General features: G+C 38.8%; 1 protein-coding gene across 3 annotated transcripts in view; it reads right to left on the reverse strand.

The window, feature by feature from the left end:
• Nucleotides 1-20,159, reverse strand: part of NT5DC1 (5'-nucleotidase domain containing 1) — a 185,232-nt gene that overhangs the window by 157,000 nt on the left and 8,073 nt on the right. For all 3 annotated transcript variants that reach the window (XM_075268097.1, XM_075268096.1, XM_075268094.1), the window contains 3 exons: nucleotides 18,402-18,511; nucleotides 15,354-15,433; nucleotides 9,367-9,448 (listed from right to left, as the gene is read on the reverse strand). In XM_075268097.1, the coding sequence (XP_075124198.1) occupies nucleotides 9,367-9,448; nucleotides 15,354-15,433; nucleotides 18,402-18,511 (272 nt within the window). The remainder of the gene's footprint in view (nucleotides 1-9,366; nucleotides 9,449-15,353; nucleotides 15,434-18,401; nucleotides 18,512-20,159) is intronic.

Here is a 20,159-nt window from a genome sequence, read left to right on the forward strand (position 1 = left end):
AGGATCTGCAAATTATAGCAGATTTCTTACTGGCAACAAACATAATATCCTAGTGCTATGGCTTAAAGCAATATGTTTCACAGCGGTTTACTTGTAGAATATTCAAGATATATGTAACACTGCTTTATTTTCATTAAGCCTTTATATTTTATTTATATTGTTCCACAATTATGGTGCATTAAATAACTGATGTTACAGTTTAGTAGAGTACCCTGGTAAAATGAATCTGTACCCTATGACAACTTTGTTACTAAAGAAAGAAATAAAAAAAACAAAACGACTTGCATATTTCTACTGGTCATAAAAATTTGACAAAATAAAAGTGCTGCACTTTAACAATTTCTGCATGCAATGTTTTATTTCTTGTACAGTACTAAGGTACATGCCCACATGGTTATCGAAAGGGATGTGAATGTCGAAGTTAAAACTTAACTAATTTATTGACATGTGACAAATCTATGACTTTATGTATCCTAGTTGACAAATGCGTTACCCCATACACAACATGATCTCTTACAGTTGTTACAATGAATACATCAGACTTTGTGTAGTTGAGATTGAATTTATTATTTCATGATTATTTTTTTAAGCTGAATTTCATAAATGTGTGCTATTCCTCAACAAGCAACATTTGTACTCTGTGGCCAAAAGTCTAAAGTTGATGAAAACTGACAATATCAACCAAGGATTTTTGAATAATCCTTTAATACTCACTATACCCTGACTTTTCAGAGTAAGGCTAAGTTGCCTATATTTGAGTACTCAACCATTTAATTTTTTTATCAAACAGATTCATTAGTTGCATAGGATGTATTAATTCCATAAGATCCCATAGTCGCATGGCTCCAATGAAAATCCATGCATCTGCTACGGTGGCCATGGAGCATGGCGTTCAGCCACAGCAAATGGCCCCACCCATCCAATTCTGCAGACCCCCATCAGGAGTCTCGATGGTCATGCAATCACTTTATAGGTGCTAAACAAAGGAGGGAGGAAAACAAATCTACAGAGAATGGCAGAAGTCGCAGCATGTGCCAAGTACATTTTTTTATTTTCCTTTTTCATATGGACTCTACACAGTACAACGTCACTAGTCTTGCATGGACACTTTTTCTGCCCTGTAACTATAAGCAGATATATATATATATATATATCTTTATATTATATACTATATATATATATATATATCTTTATATTATATAATATATATATATATATCTTTATATTATATACTATATATATATATCTTTATATTATATACTATATATATATATATCTTTATATTATATACGAGAGAGAGAGAGAGAGAGAGAGAGAGAGAGAGAGAGAGAGAGAGAGAGAGAGAGAGAGAGAGAGAGAGAGAGAGAGAGAGAGAGAGAGAGAGAGAGAGAGAGAGAGAGAGAGAGAGAGAGAGAGAGAGAGAGATTTTCAGCACTCCAAGATGTGATTCTCTTTTATTCCAGTGCATCATCTTGGTTCATATGTGGATCTTTTTCAAGCTTGAAAAAGGTTCACATATGGACCAAAATATTGCACTGAAATAAAAGAGATTCCCTGGGAACACTCCAGGATAGCCATCTCCGATTGCTCCATTCTCCAGCGACAGAAGACCGTCTGACTCTACTGTGACTCTGTTATCTGGACTGGTGGATCCTATGAAGAGGGGTAAGCAGGGCCAAATTCTAGCTTTTGCTATGTGGCCTCATGATTTCTTTATACACCCATATGCCCTTTGTTGGCCTGTTTTAACACATAATTATTAAAGTGTATTAGTTTTAGTGTTCTAGTGTCAGGACATTCTAATTCAAAATTGAACATAAATAATAATAATAATAATTTATCTTCCTATAACTCGTTTAGATTTTCTTTGCATCAGTTAGAGCTCCTGTCATTGTTAAAGGGTCTGTAAAGGTATAGAATATTTTCTGTCAGGATCCAACTTTTTAAACAGAAAAGACAAAAAGAGATGAGTGTCATACAATGCAAGTCTATGGAAACAAGATACTAAAGAAATACCTCCTGGTACACTGTGCTGTTTGACATTCTTATTTCTTTACATAGGGTGAGAGTCCCAGAGGTTGGACCCCCACTAATCAAAAAGTGAATGCATATCCTAGCAGCTTGCCATTGTTTTATCACATGGAAATAATCCTTCAAAGGGGTTATACAGGGAAAAGGAAATTTTATCAGTGCACTGCTTATGTAAAAGCAAGTCCCCTGGAGCCCCTAAGATTACCTTTAAAAGAGGACAGTGGAGAAAGCTAGAAGTCTTGTTGCTTCTCATGCCGCTGCTTCAACTTCCATTGACATGACCAACTCTGCTCTACTGTATGGAACTGCAGCAGGAACACAATGGAGTCTGTAACGTGACAGAGAATCAGAGCGGCAGGAGACAACACAGTGCAGACTTCCAGCATCCTGCCGAGCTCAGCAAGGTTAATCATCAGGGCTGTGGAGGGCCAGCAGGTATGGTGTTGGGCAAAGGGGTTAAGGAGGAGTGGAAAAAATAAACTAAGTGAATGAATAAAAAAAAAAAAAAAAAAAAAAAAAAAAATCAAATCAATATTTGGTGTTACTACCCTTTGGAGAAGTCCTGGAAGCGGTGATATGGCCCCCTTAGAGAAGATCTGTGTTTAGTTCTCAAAGATGTTTGGAACAACCCCCCTGTCTTCAAAAAAAAACTGTGTTCAAGTGTAGCTAGAAGTATTGACGTGGCTCTTAAGCCAAAGGGTGGTCACACCAAATATTGATATGGTTTAGATTTCAGTTTTGTTCATTTACTTAAAGGGAACCTGTCAAGTCGTTTTCCACCCTGTTTCCAGCTTGTGTAGCACCAAGTAGTGACCTTTCCTATGGTGCCCCTCATTAAGCTTTTAAAATCTTAAACCGGCATATGCAAATTAACCTTAACTATGCCACAGGAAGGAGGGAGCAGCTTCATCTAGTCATGCAGTCATCACCTAAATCATGTCATTCACAATGCACAGGGTGTGATTTGCAATAAGGACTACATGACTAGAGATGACGCTGCTCTGCGCCCCTGTGACTATTAAAGGTAGATTTGAATATGCCAACCTGTAAAGGTTTTAAAACTTCAAACTGATTTTTCATGCTTTTAAGAGAAAGCTTTGTTAAGGGCACCGTGAATGGAGCACGAGTGGGCTGGCATGGCTGGCACTCCTTTCACTTCTAAGAAGCTGCAAGCGCTGCCAGAAATGATAGCCCTGGCAGCCCCATAGAAGTGAAAGGAGTGGCGGTTCACAAGGTGGCCTTAGGGGGGCGTTTAGTCTCCTGTCCTCCTGATCTCTGGGCCCCAGCGAAAGGACTCTTATTCTATGTACTGTAGATAGGGAAGAAGCATCCAGAACAAGTGAAACCCTTTAATGGTTGGCATCTTTCAAGTAGACAGGTAGAAGTTTATTCCACTAACATATCAGAAGACAAGTAGGAAAACCATCTCTATTGGAAAGTATGCCCTTGCTCCCTCTCTCAAGTTACGTATTTGTTTTGACAAAATAAAAAAAACAAAAATCAAAGTGACATTTTATCATGTTTTATTATAAAATGTTTAATATATGCAAATACTCAAACCATCATCTAAACTGCAGAATATAAAAGTTTTTTGTCAGGTCACATAGGAGCATAGGAGAAAGAACAGCAGTTCTTCCTCCAAATCATTTACAAGCTTTGTATATCATGTTTCATTTTATTTTCATTACAAAGTATGAAATCTGAGTTAATTCCAGATGAAATGTGTTACATGCATATTTTATGACTGCACACCCTGACCCTTCAACATGTTTTAAATTGCGGTGAACTGTTTTTAAGTGTATTTGGATGCTAGAGATGTCAAATGTCTTTCCTTTGCACCGTTTATCCCTCCCAATGGACAACTCGGTGCTGAAGAAGTTGCAGAATATTCAGTGTCAGAATCCACATGTACAGTAACATTTCACAGCAATGTCCACAGTGTAAAATTTCTGCTACATCTGAATGTGGCCTTACAGGCAAAAAAATAAATAAACAAATAAATAAATAAATAATAATAATCAACGTAAACATAATGTAAAGTCACATTTCAAACTACATACACCAAAATGGCTATGAACAAAACACTAATGGAAAGTCCTAACAATTGGTGTTGTACATTTTCCATTGCCCAACAGATTGCATTAATGTGTATCTTTGTTATAGCAATGTGCTGTCTAGAGATGTGCTTTGTCAGCTACACTTACCACCGTTATCCAATATTTATGTAGGCAGATACAACACTGCCTTCTACCATATGAGATGAAATAACCATAGAATAGTTTTGACTGTTTGGAACAAAAATGATATTTCTTTCACTATACATAGTTTAGATCCCAGCCTAGGAGCAGTTTTCCAGTCCAAATGAAGAAAGATGAAGAAGGCGTCGTATAGCTGCAGAAGATTTTCTATGTACCGTATGAACTATTAACCTGAAATTTCACTGATTTTCAATGGCAGCATAGTAAAGTTTAATACATGGTATGACAATACATTACATCTAGTGCATACAAGACTTATTTATAAAGGAAAAGCAATTAAAAGGCAATTTAATAACATTGATTAATAAGAAATAGAAACACGCCTGCCAACCAAAGTTGCTGAAATGTTCTACTTTTTCCTGGCAACAATAATAAAGCATTTTTTCAGCGACTTCCAGCCAATGTTGTAAAGCAGCAAGGCTGATCTAGTTAAAATACAGCCGCATTACTAAACTTCTTTTGTCTGGCATTATTTGATAAGCGTTTTAATGGACAATAACAAAAGCACCGAAACAAAGGAAAAAGAAACAAAAAAACTGTTTTATATGAAATATAGAGAATGGAAAAACAGAATTTGAGTTCAGTTATGTGTTTGATGTGTTTCCATCTGGGAAATGTGAAATATGCTTGGTGAATGATGTACTGCAAGGCCTAGTCTGACCTGGAGATCCACAGTACAAGACAACTAGGTAACATTTGAAGTAATAGTATAGTTACTAGTCTTGGTCGCACATGCTTTCCATATCATAAATATAACACAAGGGCAGACAAAAAAAATAAAAGTTAAAAGGATTCTACATTATTAGGAAAACATAGGTGTTTTCTTCCAAAAAGAGCTCCACATCTCTCCACAAGTTGCAACTGGTATTGAAACTTAAACAGGTTCTCCCACCTGTATTTCTCTCCCCCACCCCCCACCTGCTGAACGGGACACAGAACACTTCTGCAGGTCAGATATTATGCAGATTATTGTACAGAAGGGAATCTGTGTTATCTGTGTGTTTACATAAAGAGATAAACTCTGCTTTATCAGCAAACTGCGATTAGCTGAAAGGATTGTCCTGCTGGCACTTGTCCTATCTCTCAGGTCGTGGTTATAGCAATACTGTGTAAACAATGGGAGGAATAAGATCACCTACCAGGCAAAGAAAGCAGAATTTCTAAAGCAATATATTTAGGAAAAGGCTTCCATTTACTTAAGTTACCAGTATAGATGGGATCCTTGAGAGGGCACAACTCCTTTAACTCCTGAAATGCCAGCACTCAGAACCTGCCAGTGTACGGTGAACTTCTGTTTCATGATCCGTTGTTTGGAAGCATGTTATCCTTTCATTTGTGTCTTTGTCTATATCTCTCCTACCTGTTCTGAAGTCCTCACCTTGATTTCTATTTTAGGACTCTCTACTGCTCCAGGTAGCAATCTCTCTCTTAAATACAGTCAGGGAAGAGGATGCATGGGGGGGAGGGGGAATGCATAATGTACGAGCCCATATCCCAGTCAGAGGACAGTAACTTCCTGTGCAAAGTATAATATGGCAGCTAAATTTGGCTTCATTAATTTCAATAAGGTTCGTTTGGATATCTTTAACAACAAGACTAAGACCGTGTGAGGGGCATCCTTTGTCTGCCCACAAACCAGAGTTATTGAAGACTACCACTACTACTACTACATAATGTTTCATCTCAAATTCAAATGTATCAAATAGGAATCATTTTGCAAAAAAAGTTAGGAACAAGGACCACATTAAAATGTAAGTTTAATCCTTTAACAACCAAGTACGTAATAGTACGTCGTTGGTCACATGGGGATGTATTGAGGGGGTTCAGGAGCATAAACTGTGGGAGTTGGCTGTATAATATGCAACTGCGGCATTTAAAGGGCACAGGCACCACCATCTTTTACCGATCGCCGCCCTCTGGAATGTCACCAGTTGCCACGACAGCCGGAAGCCTACTGAAGGTTTCCAGGCTTGTCATTGCCATAGGCAGCATGTAATAGAAGTGAAAGGATTTTACTACTCACTGCTATACATTAGTAAATAAATAAAAGTAAATTAAACACTTTAGGTATTCCTGTGCTCAAAAATGCCTGAGCTATTAAAATATTTATCCGATGCAGTAAATGGTGAAAAAAAAAAATAAAAAAAAAAAAAATAGCCAATTGTAATCCTGGGTGAATAGATTATTCTTGGACCAACAAAACAGAATAGTAGCCACAGTGGAGGATAAACTTCTGAGTGTTAAAATTGCTAGCTCTCTTTGGCTCCAATCCTGAATATTAGCAACACATTTGGGGAAAGAGGTATATTCACACACTTCAGATTGCTTTATCTAATATTCTAATTTGAATGGGGCCTGCAAAATTCTTTGCACATGTTACGCAAACAAGTCCATTCCGCGATATAGAACATACACTAATGTATTAAATAAAATTATTGCAACAGCCAAACATTACACTTACAGTTTTTCATGTACGGACCGTCCTAGTACGTGATGTGGGTGCTGCCGTCAAGGGTCAATTTACTCCACTCACTCTTGTACTCACCTTTCACTCAGACTGCCAATTGAGTGCAAACTGCTCCCCAACACAGTCCACATGCCCCAAATACACGGCGCCAAGACTACTGACCTGCCAGGCTCAGCAGAAACCTCACTCACATATGAGCTTGTCTCTAACAAGCCAGAAGCAAGCACAATTCAAAAAAGTAATGGGTTCATACAGCAAACACAAAGTACCGTTAAATTTAATGATTTAATACCAAAATGGTTCAGTGCTATATATCAAAAGACAAATAGAGATAAGATAAGCAAACCAATTTTTTTTTTAAATAAAAAAGGAGAAAAACTGATAAGCTACAGTTCCTTTTGGATCCATGGACAGTGGAGGATTTTTCTAATGGACTGGACACATCCGGCTTATTTGCTGGCTTCAAGATGTGACCAAATTTTCAAAGCATTCCCAGTCCTGGCTTGTGCTTAGCCATGCCTTCTGCCAGAGTACCCCTATCTTGAAAAGCTGGAAAATGGTTGGTTTCACTGTGCCTTGGAAAGAGGGATACTCTACAGATGGCCTAGGCTGCAGTCCAGTCACCCTCACTTATGCCTGCCTACCCAAGAAGTTGTAAAGCAATAAACCTGTCTTGACAATATATGCAATAGCTTGATGGCAGGAAGAAACAGTTTTAAACCCTGACCTTACTTGTATACACACATACCAATGTGATATATTGATAACACATGCATAAACACTATATTCACAATATAATTAGGTAATGATACATATATTAAGTGGGCTTCTTTCATCATACAGTATTTTTTACGACAATCCAGTCTAAATCTAGAAGCAATAAAATGGTGTCAGTCCTCCCCTTGCAAGTAAAAAAGCTTCTACACTTCTGGGAAGACTTTCTACAAGTTTTTGGAGTGTCTCTGAGAATTTTTGACTCTCTAAAACAGCATTTGTGAGATCAGACACTGAAGTTTACGAGAGTGCCTGGCTCACAAACTCCATTCCAGTTCATCTCACAGGCATTTGATGGACTTGGGGTCAGGGTCCGGTGTGATCCAGTTAAGTTCTCCTAAGCCAACCTCACCCAAGTATGTCTTTATGGACCTTTTTGCTGCACTTGAGAACAGGCATGATGGAACAGAAAACTTCACCAAACTGTTCCTACAAAGTTGGAAACATACAACTGTCCAAAATGTCTTGGTATTCTGCAGCATTGACATTCCTATAACAATTCCTTAAAAAAAACAAAACATCCCCATAGTATTATCCCTTACACCAATCTGTATCGTAGGCACAATGCAGTCAGGCAGGTATTGTTCTCCTGGCAATTACCAAACCCAGACACATCCATTAAACATGAAGCTCTTGGCACACAATTTTCATGCTCATGTTAATGCCAGTTATTAAGTCAGTAGTGTTGGTGACTTATGCTAGGTTCACACTAGTGTTCAAGCCTCTCCGTCCAAGATTCAGCTTTAAAATCGGCAGAGAGAAAAGTCCTACAAGGAAGGCGGAAACCTGGCAGATCCTGATTATACTCTATGGGGTCCACGGAAACCTCTTTAAAGCGGATAGAGTTTCCACCTTTCAGGTCCCTAAGTCCAAATGTGAGTGTGAACCTAGTGTTATATGAGCTATAGGCCTCAGCATTCAGTGACCCCTTTTTGTAGCTTTAAGTGGTCTGTCACTTTGCGGCCGTGTTGCTGTGGCTCCTAAACAATTTTATTTTTCAATAACACTACTTACAGTTGATTATGGAATGGGTGAAAATCTAGTTATATCATTTAATCATGGCCTCCGACCCAAACTATAATAAAAAATATATTTATTCCATTATTATTTCTATCTTAAGTATCCAAGTGCCTGACCTGTGTTGAATGCTTTCACTTTTTCAAAGTAAATTCTTTGGGCCCACAGGACACCTAGTGAAAGGCATTGAGGAGGACCACCATCTTAATGCCAAGGTTCAAGTACAAATTTTTTCATTGCTACTTCATAAGTTTTGGTCTTTACTGGTGCACAATTTATTTATACCAATTAATTAATTCTATTAAACGAAAATAATCTAATTTAGATTAGTAATTGATAATAGTTCACATTGGATATGACCATGTATGCAGTAACTTTCTATCGCTTGGAACTTTTCAAAAACAGTCATGATTTCCTAAAAGATGCAGCAGAGCAAGTCTGAAGATGGCTTCATTCACTTTCAGATGCAGTGTCTTGTCATTTGGCACTCACAGTACAGTTAGTGCTGATACTGAGTCTGAAACGAGTGCCAGGGAGAGAGGTCACTGAACTAGTGGTTGGTGGGATTGGGAAGCAATTAGGAATGGCAGATAGTGAAGCTCAGGGATGTGAAAAAAATAGCACTGAAGCACTAATATGCAAATAGGCAAATTTTTATAAGAATGGACGGCAGTCCTGAATAAGAAACACCTCTTTGGAAACTGTGCAAACACGGTGAATAGTTTATATTTGACTTTCCTGCTGTCAGATTCATTTTAAGGGTTTAATTTGATAAACAAACTTCCAGTATGAAGATGAACATGTGATATAAAGTCCTACCTTTAAAAGCAGTAGTTTTGTAGTTGTGTTCTATTGCAGAAATAACATCTTTCCAGAAATCATACTTCTTCTGCCCATCAGTCTGTATTTTAAAAACACAAATACTGTGCATTTAAAAACATCTTATATTAAGTAAAACCATTCTAATTTGTGGAAGGAAGCCAATAACAGAGGAAATAAGGATTGCAGATCCCACAAGCTTCTACACACAAACTGAAGTAGGAGCTGCAAATCTGTTCCTGCTCAGAATTACACATCCAGAGCCACGTATCAGGTGTATGTAATAGCTTCATAAACCGTGTAAGGCATATGAGATACAAATATGCAGTGTCGGTATTTTGCATCAGTATTTTTTAACCCCTTCTCAATGCAGGCATTTTTTGATTTTCACTTTTGATTCCCTTTTTTCCAAACCCCCCAACTTTATTTTTGCATTCACAGCCATATGAGGGTTTACTGTTTGCAGGACAAATTGTTCTTCATACTGGTACTATTTAAAGAGGACCTTTCATGCCCTCATGCATAAACTGTTTCATATACCGCTAAAAAGTCGACTGAGCTGAATGAGGCATTGTCTGCTTTCCCAGTATGTACCCCGAGACTGGAGAGATCAGTGCTGTTAGTTTAGACACTGACAACACCCCAACCTTGGCAGTATTCGTCCATAGACTTGTACTAGGGGGGACGTTCCTCATAACTCAGCATCATCGAAACTAATGGCACCAATTTCCAGCTCCGAGGAAAGCCGACAGTGCGCTGAATTCAGCGCACGATCGACTTTCTAGCAGTATAAAACTGTATTTGCTCAAGGGCATGAAAGGTCCTCTTTAATATTCTGTACAATGTACTGGTAAGCTGGAAAATAATTCCGAATGGGGTGTAATTGGAGAAAAACTGCTTTTGTAAAACATATCAAAATCTTTGCATATTCTAACAACTTTTTTAGATTTTCTTGTACGGGGATGAATAAGGTGTCTTCTTTGAGGGGCAAGGCATACTTTTTAGTTACATCATTTTAGGGAATGTCTGGTTTTTGATCACTTTTTTAAAATTAATTTTTATGGAAGGCAAAACTGCGAAAATATGGCAGTTTGACTCTTTTGATTGTTTTTCCCACTGTATTGCAGTCTATGGGAGATTTGCTACATTACTATTACGTCTGATCTATGACCAGCCTCAAGGCCTGAAAGCCTTCATAAGGCTCCAGGCTGCCATAGAAACAAGTCGGATACCTCGGGGCAGTTTACCATATATACTCGAGTATAAGCCGAATTTTTCAGCACAGTTTTTGTGCTGAAAAAGCCCCCCTCGGCTTATACTCGAGTCAGTAGAAAAAAAAAAGAAAAAAAAAAATGTATTTAATTTTTTTTTGGAGGGGGGGGGGGGGCTCGGCTATGACCAGCCACAATATCAATGTAAAGAATCTCCCATAAAATAGTGCCAAAAAAAAAAAATAAATAAATAAAAATAAACGTTCTAATTCACTCCTTTCCCTATAACACATATAAAAGTAGAAAATGATTGTGAAACACATACACATTAGGTATCCCTGTGTCTAAAAGTGCCCAGTCTACTGAATATAGGGTACCTGCAGTGCTCCTGTTCCGTCGGGAAGGGGTTAATAGGAGCACTGCAGATACCCTATATTCAGCCAGGCTGAATTCCAAGTGGGGCAAAAAAACAGTCCTCAAGCTCAGGGAAGGGGCAGACAGACAACCAAAACACCCCCTCCCCTTTCCTGGCACCCAGCAACTACTGCACCCAAAAACTCCGACCATTTAAATTTTTGAAATTTTCCAGTAGCTGCTGCATTCCCCCCCCCCCCAACAATACCTAATAACTAACAATATAACATGTTGATTGGCACTTATTTGCATCTGCCTTTAACACAGGCCAATGCTAGAATAGTCGTTTGCACCCCCTCTCCCGTATACCTACAATGTTTCCAGGAAGCCCATTTACAAAAGGAGATTTGTTGCCAACAAATGTTGTGTTATGTGTGATATAAAACACGCAATCACACATAAAATAATAACTACAAAAAAAATTATTGGTGCCATATGCCAAATCAAGGCGAGGACTCAAAGCACAGAAGTGCTCTACTTATCATTCCACTTTATTTTTGTCTGAATGTGCCCTAAATGTTCAAAGACAACGCTCATAGGTACACTCATATGAAATGTGTATGCAAGTATGTTCACTTTTGCCTTCAGTATATTAATACAAACAAGAAACAACAACAAAAAAAAACTATTTTCTTAAACGTTAAAGTACAGTTCTTTAAAATACACACACAATGTTGTTGGAGGCCTAACGCAATGGAAGAACTGCAATAAGCATGGAGTTATATGGTGAATAAGAAAGCACCAAAGCTTGATAGGGTGTCCATAGAGGTATATAAAACATGTGAGGAAGAACGGTTACCACAGATGATACGGCAGTTTTAGTGATACTTATGAGAAAGATAGACTGCTAACCTGTATGTTTGAGGTGGTTATAGTGGTGCTACCAAAGGAAGTTAAAGATCTGGAGTTAGTGGAGTCTTGTACCCCATTGTATTTATTGGTGTCAGCTAGATCACAGGTTAACTACAATAGGTATATGTCTAATCTGGATTCATGCGGTTCATATCTACAGAGATTAATTAGCATAGGCTCTGCCTGGACCTCTCAAAAAGACGCGCGTTAAAAAAAAGCTATTGAACTCAATGGCTAACTACATTTTACACATGTATTTTTACAAGTGTAAAATGGACAAAAAGCATGGAACGTAACTCCGTGTGAGGGTACCCTAAATCTGCAGGAAACTTATTTAAACTACATATTCAGCTATTTATGGTTAAAATGGATGTGCGGGTTAGACTTCTCTTCTTGGCTCTGGGTGGCACTAATTTTATTAAAATGTTAATAATGCTTTTAATTGTGTACATCTTGCATAATACACCAGTATGGTTACCTAAGTACTCGTTTAAGCATATGCATAACTATTTCTGACTTGGTTTGGAAACATGGGATCTCAACAATTAAATTAAAGTGGTTTTCTGGGACTTATGAATTAAAGATCAGCTATTTAAAGTGGTGCACCGTTCAGCAACCTCTTCAGTACTTAGCAAGCACAGCGTTGAACATTCGTACAGCAGCTTCATTTGGTATTGCAGCTCACCCCATTTACTTAAAAGGGATGCTATCAGGTCATGTGACTGGTGAATATGACGTCACATAGCCTGTGAAGTGGAAACTGCAATCAGGGACTCCCACCTTTAACCATTTGATCTACAGGTGGAAGTTTTGGATTTGAGAGTAATCCCGTCCACTATTATGGAATATGTGGCATGTACGTCTGAGACTAAGGGTTTAACATCCATGGACTATAGTATGCTGTTGATGAATTGCTTGAAAGGTTAATGAAACCAGTGTGACGGAGGAAGGGAGATGTTGAAGCATTCAAGGGTCAATGTTGGATGGAGTTTCTGGAACCCACAGGAGTGTTGTCAATCAATCAACGTAGCAGAGAAATGTTCCCGGCTGTTCCTAATCGATAAGGTATAATGGACGTCAATTTTGAAAAAGAAGGGACCTAATAAAAAATGTTCTAGCTCTGTTGATAAAGCTGTGGACCTTTTCCACATGTTCTGGGCAAGTCATATTGGGAATAGTTAGCTGACTTAGTTCTCCATTTGTTTGCTGTTAGACTTCCTTTTCAGCCCAAGGTTTATGTGTAAGGATGCATTCACATGGAGGAAAATGATGCTGAATTTGGTGTGCAATCCGCGTCAGATTCAGCACTGTAAAAAAAAAAAAGTTTCCCATTGACTTCAATGCTAGCAGAAAAAGGAACCCATTGAAGTCAATGGGAGGCTTTTTTTTTTGGCACAAATATTCCACACCAAATTCCTCACCCATTTTCCTCCGTGTGAATGGACCCTTAGGGCATGCACGTGCACTCCCTGTCGACAAATATATGAAACTTCTGTGAGAAGGTGAAAGTTAGCGTGCTGGAGTCCCGGTATATCTCCCCCAGATTTTTATTTGTCGTCCAGTGTGGGGCTTGAGTAGGCTTCAGCCCATAGACTGGGCCATAAAAGGCTGCAGAGCCTGCACTTCAGGGCAGATCCTGGAAGCGAGAGGAGGCGCCTGGGTCTATCCAGGAATACTAAGAGTCTAACTGTGCCATTTTGTTGTGGTTTTTTTTTTTTGTTTGCATGGCCGGTAGTACGCCACACGTATAGTTAGGCTTATCCTGTACTAGTTAGAGCTCGAATGAGCAGGAGTTTTGTTTTGCCTTTGCTGTATTTTATTTTGCTCATTTTTAATTTTTTTTAAATGTAGATTGTGAGCCCCATATAGGGATCACAATGTACCATTATTTTCCTATCAGTATGTCTTTGTAGAATGGGAGGAAATCCATGCAAACACAGGGAGAACATACAAACTCCTTGCACATGTTGTTCCTGACAGGATTCGAACCCAGGACTCCAGCGCTGCAAGGCTGCAGTGCTAACCACTGAGCCACTGTGTTGCCACATTATTTTGCTTATTTTTGTACCAGACGAAGGTTGACTTATTTTGCTATTTTTCAAATAAACCTCTGTATAGCAGACATTGTGTCCCTGTCTCTGACTTATTGGGTCCGTACTATTGCTGCCAGGAGCTACCTACCCCACACTTGCTATAGCCAAAGTGCTATATCAGGCATGCAGAACCATTCCTAAGTATTTGCTCCAGATGACACACCAGAATTGCGCAGGTAACCATGGCACTTAATTCCTTGATATAGCCGGAAAAGCAATTGTACATTAGAAGGGGAACACCTTCTCAATTTGCAATATGTGGGGTAAATGGCTTAATTGTCCAGGATCACCTTCAGTAATCTTGCTAAGAGACAACCTCTTGGGCATATTTTGATAGCTGAGTGTACCTTCCCTTACAATTGACCTGCAAGACAGGTCTGCTTTGTTCTTTGTTTTGGAATAACTGGATGTGCACAGTTATGAGGGTTAGGGAATGCACTTGGAATCTTATCATTTGCAAAAAAAATTCTCTTGACACACAAAATAATTTTATACACTACTGACCGTACCCTGTGCATTCGACTCATATCCATAAACACTCAATTTGTTTAAACGGGTTATTCAGTTAAAAAAAAATGGATAGCAAGATAGCAGGATACATCAATACAAAACACTTCCTAATATATATCCTGTTTAAATTCAGCACCATTCCTCAGAGTTATTTTCAGGTCAATGACCTCAGATTGGCGGGGTTTTTTTGCAAGCTCCCTATCTCTCCCTATAAGCAATTCAAGGCAACAAAACATCACAGCAGCAGATGATTGTTTCTTATGAAAATAAATATGCAATCGACTATGCATCAAATTAATTATGCAATAGTAATGGTATAACAGTTAAATATGATAATGATATTTTGAAGTCAGAGTCTATACCTTTCTTCTAACCGATTCCACTCAAAATTAGTCTCAACCCCACAGCCCTGCCTAAGACTAAGGGCTCGTTCACATCTGCGCACGGGAGTCCGTTCTGTAGGTTTCCGTTTCCGGCACAAAACACGGGCAGGAGACGGAAACCTGCCGCCATCTTTCAAGCCCATTCATTTGAATGGGTTTGAAAAGTTTCCGGCCGTGAGCGTTTTATGCTCTCCGCCGCAAAACCGTTTTTTTTAAACCGGACACAGAGTCGGACATGCAGTATTCTGTGTCCAGTTTTAAAAAAACAGTTTCGCCGCGGAGAGCATAAAATGCTCATCGGCGCTCACGGCCGGACTCAGCATGACAGGTTTCCGTCTTCTGCATGCAGAAGATAGAAACCTAAGAACGGATTGCCGAACGCTGGTGTGAACCCAGCGTAAGGCTACTACAGCACATTGACTATGTCAGGATTTCTAATTCTATCAATATCATTCCCTGACTGGTCATCACTAATCTATAATATGTAATTTAAAATGTTACTGTAAAATTGATTTTATACTCACCATTTCTAAAGAATCAACAATCTTAGCACACAGAAGAGCTCCAGGTAAGTCAAAATAGTTGTCATAGAAGTAATACTTAGCTGTAACAAGACAAAGCAGCAGATTAAAATTTTGCAAAATCATGTTAAGCAAACTTCTATAACAAAACTTTACAGCTACAAGGAAAACTAAAAGTTCCAATGTTTTAGCAGCTTCAAAAATGGAAAAAAAATATCATGTGCTCACCCTAATATATTGTAAAAACAAACAAACAAACAAACAAAAACAAAAAAACAAACAAACAAAACATGCATATATACATATGCATACACTTGGCACAATTTTTGGAGCTAGGAGGGAAAGATACCCATTCTCTGTTACAGTAAGGTGCCACCACAAGCTCTCCCTGTTCTACACAGTTCAGCAGGACACTGCATGTAAAGGAGCATTAATGCTTAAAAGTGCCATTTGAGTTTGCATTCAAACATGAAAGCACTTCAATAGGACAAAATTCCCCTAGAAAATGGAATGTCAAGGCGGCTGCCTGAGAACTCACTTTTGGAGGCCTTTTGGACCAGTAAAATGCCCAAATTAGCTGGGATAGTTTAAAGAGAATTCAGGATTGCCTGGGCAAATTTGGAACAGTGGGCAACTACAACATGTGTGAATGGCTACAAAATAAAAACAAAAAAAACAAGTAATGGATTGGCCTACTCCAAAAAGGGATCTCAAAGCAAGATTCAAAGTAAGAAGTTCACATATATAACTTATGTGTAAGGATAAAATCAGTTCTGCAAAAAAGTGGATTAAATATATTAACAGCAATATGAAAAAATGATACTAAGTTATAGGAAACATGTGGTTGCCCTAAATTCTTTATAAGCCAGCTCTTCTTACAGTTGCCTGCACAACTAGGGCTCTCTGCCATCTCCATTCCCCTTGTTCAGACCCACTGCAGGGTTGTTGCTCTGAGTTGCCAGCCGCAGAATCAAGACTGCATTGAAAGTATGAGCACTTTATGTACTCAAACATCACAACCTTATCTTACATTGGTATAGAACCCTTTTCGGCTTTAGGGGATAGCAACGTTTTGGCACATAGGTAATATGATTACTAAAAACATTTCTAGTTACTGAGCATGTAGCAAAAACTCTAAATCTGTACTACATAACATTTTATTTTAATATCCCAAACCATTTAGTGACAAATAAATATAGTACACATAGAATCACATTTTCAATGCACTTTATTGCAAAAAAATATTATATTAAGCACAAATCAATAACATAGAACAATATTAGCACATGAAGACTTTGCAGAATTGTTTAAGCTTTTACTGAAGCTATTATTTTAAAGCAATGCCATAAAAATATGTATTATGCTGAAAGCTACAGCCAGGTTATACTGTAGTAGCACCATCCAGCACTTGACATATGGATGGAGGTTTTGGAAAAAAGACTGACTTTGGCGCCATCTATTGTTAAAAACATAAACTTCACCAAAATAAAAATAAAGAATTCTGAAAAAAAAAAAAAAGATAGAAACCTGCTGCAATAAGACAATCATAAATATGTAGTGATACTTGATGCTAGTATGTACAGCATGTCCAGTATAATACAGTATATACTATCACCGCACCGCCATCTGTACAGTCTCCCCCTCTCCTTCTGTCTCTACTCCCTTCCCCCATAGATTATAAGCCCTCGCGGGAAGGGCCCTCTACCCCACTGTGCCAGTCGGTCACTGTTAGTATCATATCTACCTGTATATTCTGTGTATTGTATGTAACCCCCAAATGTAAAGCACCATGGAATTAATGGTGCGATATAAACAATAATGATAATAATAATTTATACAGTATAGTGCATGAAAAACTTTAGTAACTTGCATAAAGTCTAAAACACTCCTCTTTCCAACAAGCATTGATACCATTTATACTAGGCTCCATATTTTCTGATGTAATTCGGCTTTTAGCAGAGAGGCCTGCTACGTTTTTTTGTAGCTTGTGACTGTGATGAAAGAAAGTAGTAAGAAAGATCGGGCAACCAAATGTGGCATCACATAGTGCCCATTCAACTAGTTGTCTAGTTCAATGTTTCTTAACCTTTTCAAGCAAAGTACCCCCGGTTAGAAAATGTCCCAACTGAGTACCCAAAGTAGCGATCACTTATAAATGTTAATAAAATAAGGCTGTTTTTGGAGCTTTTGTTAACAATTATGTAAAGGCCCACTCAGTGCCCCCATACTCAGTACAATGGAACCACCAGTGGCCCCCACATGTGGTATAATGGTCCTCACACTTCAGAGTCCCACATGTAATATAATTACCCCCACATGAAAAATAAAACCCCCACAGTGCTATAGCAGCCCCCATATGGTTTAAGGTCCCTGAGGGTCACTCCGTGCAGTATAAGGTTCCTGAGGGGCACCTCTGTGCTGTATAAGGTCCCTGAGGAGCAAATACAGAGGGATTTTCTTTCAATATCGGGTTCAGCTAAACCCACACTTTTATGGAGTTCAGCCAAATCCAGTATTTAGTGGGTTTGTCACACACGAACTACAATTATAACTCTGGGTGTCTCTTCGGAACCTTAGCGTATACGGTAATAAGTGGAGGCCGCAGGAGGTAATCAACCATAAAAACAGTGTTACTTACCTGTCCCGATTTCCAGTGCTTTTCACCATTCTGCTCCAGCCTACAGAAGCGACGTCATGTGGTCACGTAGCATATGCGTCATTACGCTATGTGATCCATGTGATTGCCTGACATCATCTTTATAGGCCAGAGGAGCACAAGGAGCAGCGCTGGAGCCTAGAACAGTTAATTAACACTGTTTTTATAGTTGATTACCTCCCCTTGGTCTCCCCTAATTATACTCTGAAGGTCCAAAGAGTTTAATTGTAATACAAGAGTGACAAACCCCTCGAACTATAATTGAAATGGAGGGGGGTTCTCTCAATGCAGAGCAAACCCCAAGGACAGTTGAACGAGTAGTGCACCTTGAGAACCACTGGTCTAGTTAACATAAGGAGGTTGTCCTGATGGGCTAAATCCTTTAAATGCCATACCTGATCGTGCGTATGTTCCATTGATAGTTTTAAAGTGTTTCCACTCCCTTTTTTCACCATAAATATCTTCAATCATTTCTGCAGTCAACGTCTTAGTACCATGGCATGCTCTGTTAAGAAAAAAAAAAGTTAATATAACTTTATCTTAAATTCACAATGACATTAGAGCTTAAAAGGGTTTTGACAGTCTGACACCCAGCACCCACAAGAATGAAGGAGGAAACAAACAACTATGTTTTTTTGTAATGGCTATCGGTATTGCAGATGAGCAATATGGCCATGATGCTGCACTGTGAGTGCAACCCACTTCCCTTCCCTATTGCTCACTTAGCACTCCCCCTTCCTGTTTCCCTAGCTAGCCTGCCCACTACAAACTCAGCAGCCACAGATTCTCTACAGTCATGGCCAAAAGTTTTGAGAATGACACAAATCTTATATTTAATAATATAATAATAAATTTTATTTATATACAGTGGGGCAAAAAAGTATTTAGTCAGTCACCAATAGTGCAAGTTCCACCACTTAAAAAGATGAGAGGCGTCTGTAATTTACATCATAGGTAGACCTCAACTATGAGAGACAAAATGAGAAAACAAATCCAGAAAATCACATTGTCTGATTTTGTAAGAATTTATTTGCAAATTATGGTGGAAAATAAGTATTTGGTCACCTACAAGCAATCAAGATTTCTGGCTCTCACAGACCTGTAACTTCTTCTTTAAGAGTCTCCTCTTTCCTCCACTCATTACCTGTAGTAATGGCACCTGTTTAAACTTGTTATCAGTATAAAAAGACACCTGTGCACACCCTCAAACAGACTCCAAACGTCAAAGGACACCAGAAACAAAACTGTAGCCCTGCACCAGGCTGGAAAGACTGAATCTGCAATAGGCAACCAGCTTGGATTGAAGAAATCAACTGTGGGAGCAATAATTAGAAAATGGAAGACATACAAGACCACTGATAATCTCCCTCGCTCTGGGGCTAAATTACAGACGCCTCTCATCTTTTTAAGTGGTGGAACTTGCACTATTGGTGACTGACTAAATACTTTTTTGCCCCACTGCAGCGCCAACATATATTTTCACATGATCTGCTGCCCTCTGGTTTTTATGTGTGTTTGTCAGATGTCTTTATCACATACAGAAATATAATTGCAATCATATTATGAGTAACAAAAGCTTATATTGACAGAATGAGTTAATGCAGCAAGTCAATATTTGCAGTGTTGACCCTTCTTCTTCAGGACCTCTGCAATTCTCCCTGGCATGCTCTCAATCAACTTCTGGACCAAATCCTGACTGATAGCAGTCCATTCTTGCACAATCAATGCTTGCATTTGGTCAGAATTTGTAGGTTTTTGTTTGTCCACCCGTCTCTTGATGATTGACCACAAGTTCTCAATGGGATTAAGATCTGGGGAGTTTCCAGGCCATGGACCCAAAATCTCTCTGTTTTGTTCCCTGAGCCATTTAGTTATCACCTTTGCTTTATGGCAAGGTGCTCCATCATGCTGGAAAAGGCATTGTTGATCGCCAAACTGCTCTTGGACGGTTGGGAGAAGTTGATCTTGGAGGACATTCTGGTACCATTCTTTATTCATGGCTGTGTTTTTAGGCAAGACTGTGAGAGGGCCGATTCCCTTGGCTGAGAAGCAACCCCACACATGAATGGTTTCAGGATGCTTTACAGTTGGCATGAGACAAGACTGGTGGTAGCGCTCACCTCCTTTTAATGTGTCCAGTGGTGTCATTCTTA

This window comes from Leptodactylus fuscus, chromosome 3, assembly GCF_031893055.1.
Source record: "Leptodactylus fuscus isolate aLepFus1 chromosome 3, aLepFus1.hap2, whole genome shotgun sequence".
NCBI lineage: Eukaryota > Metazoa > Chordata > Amphibia > Anura > Leptodactylidae > Leptodactylus > Leptodactylus fuscus.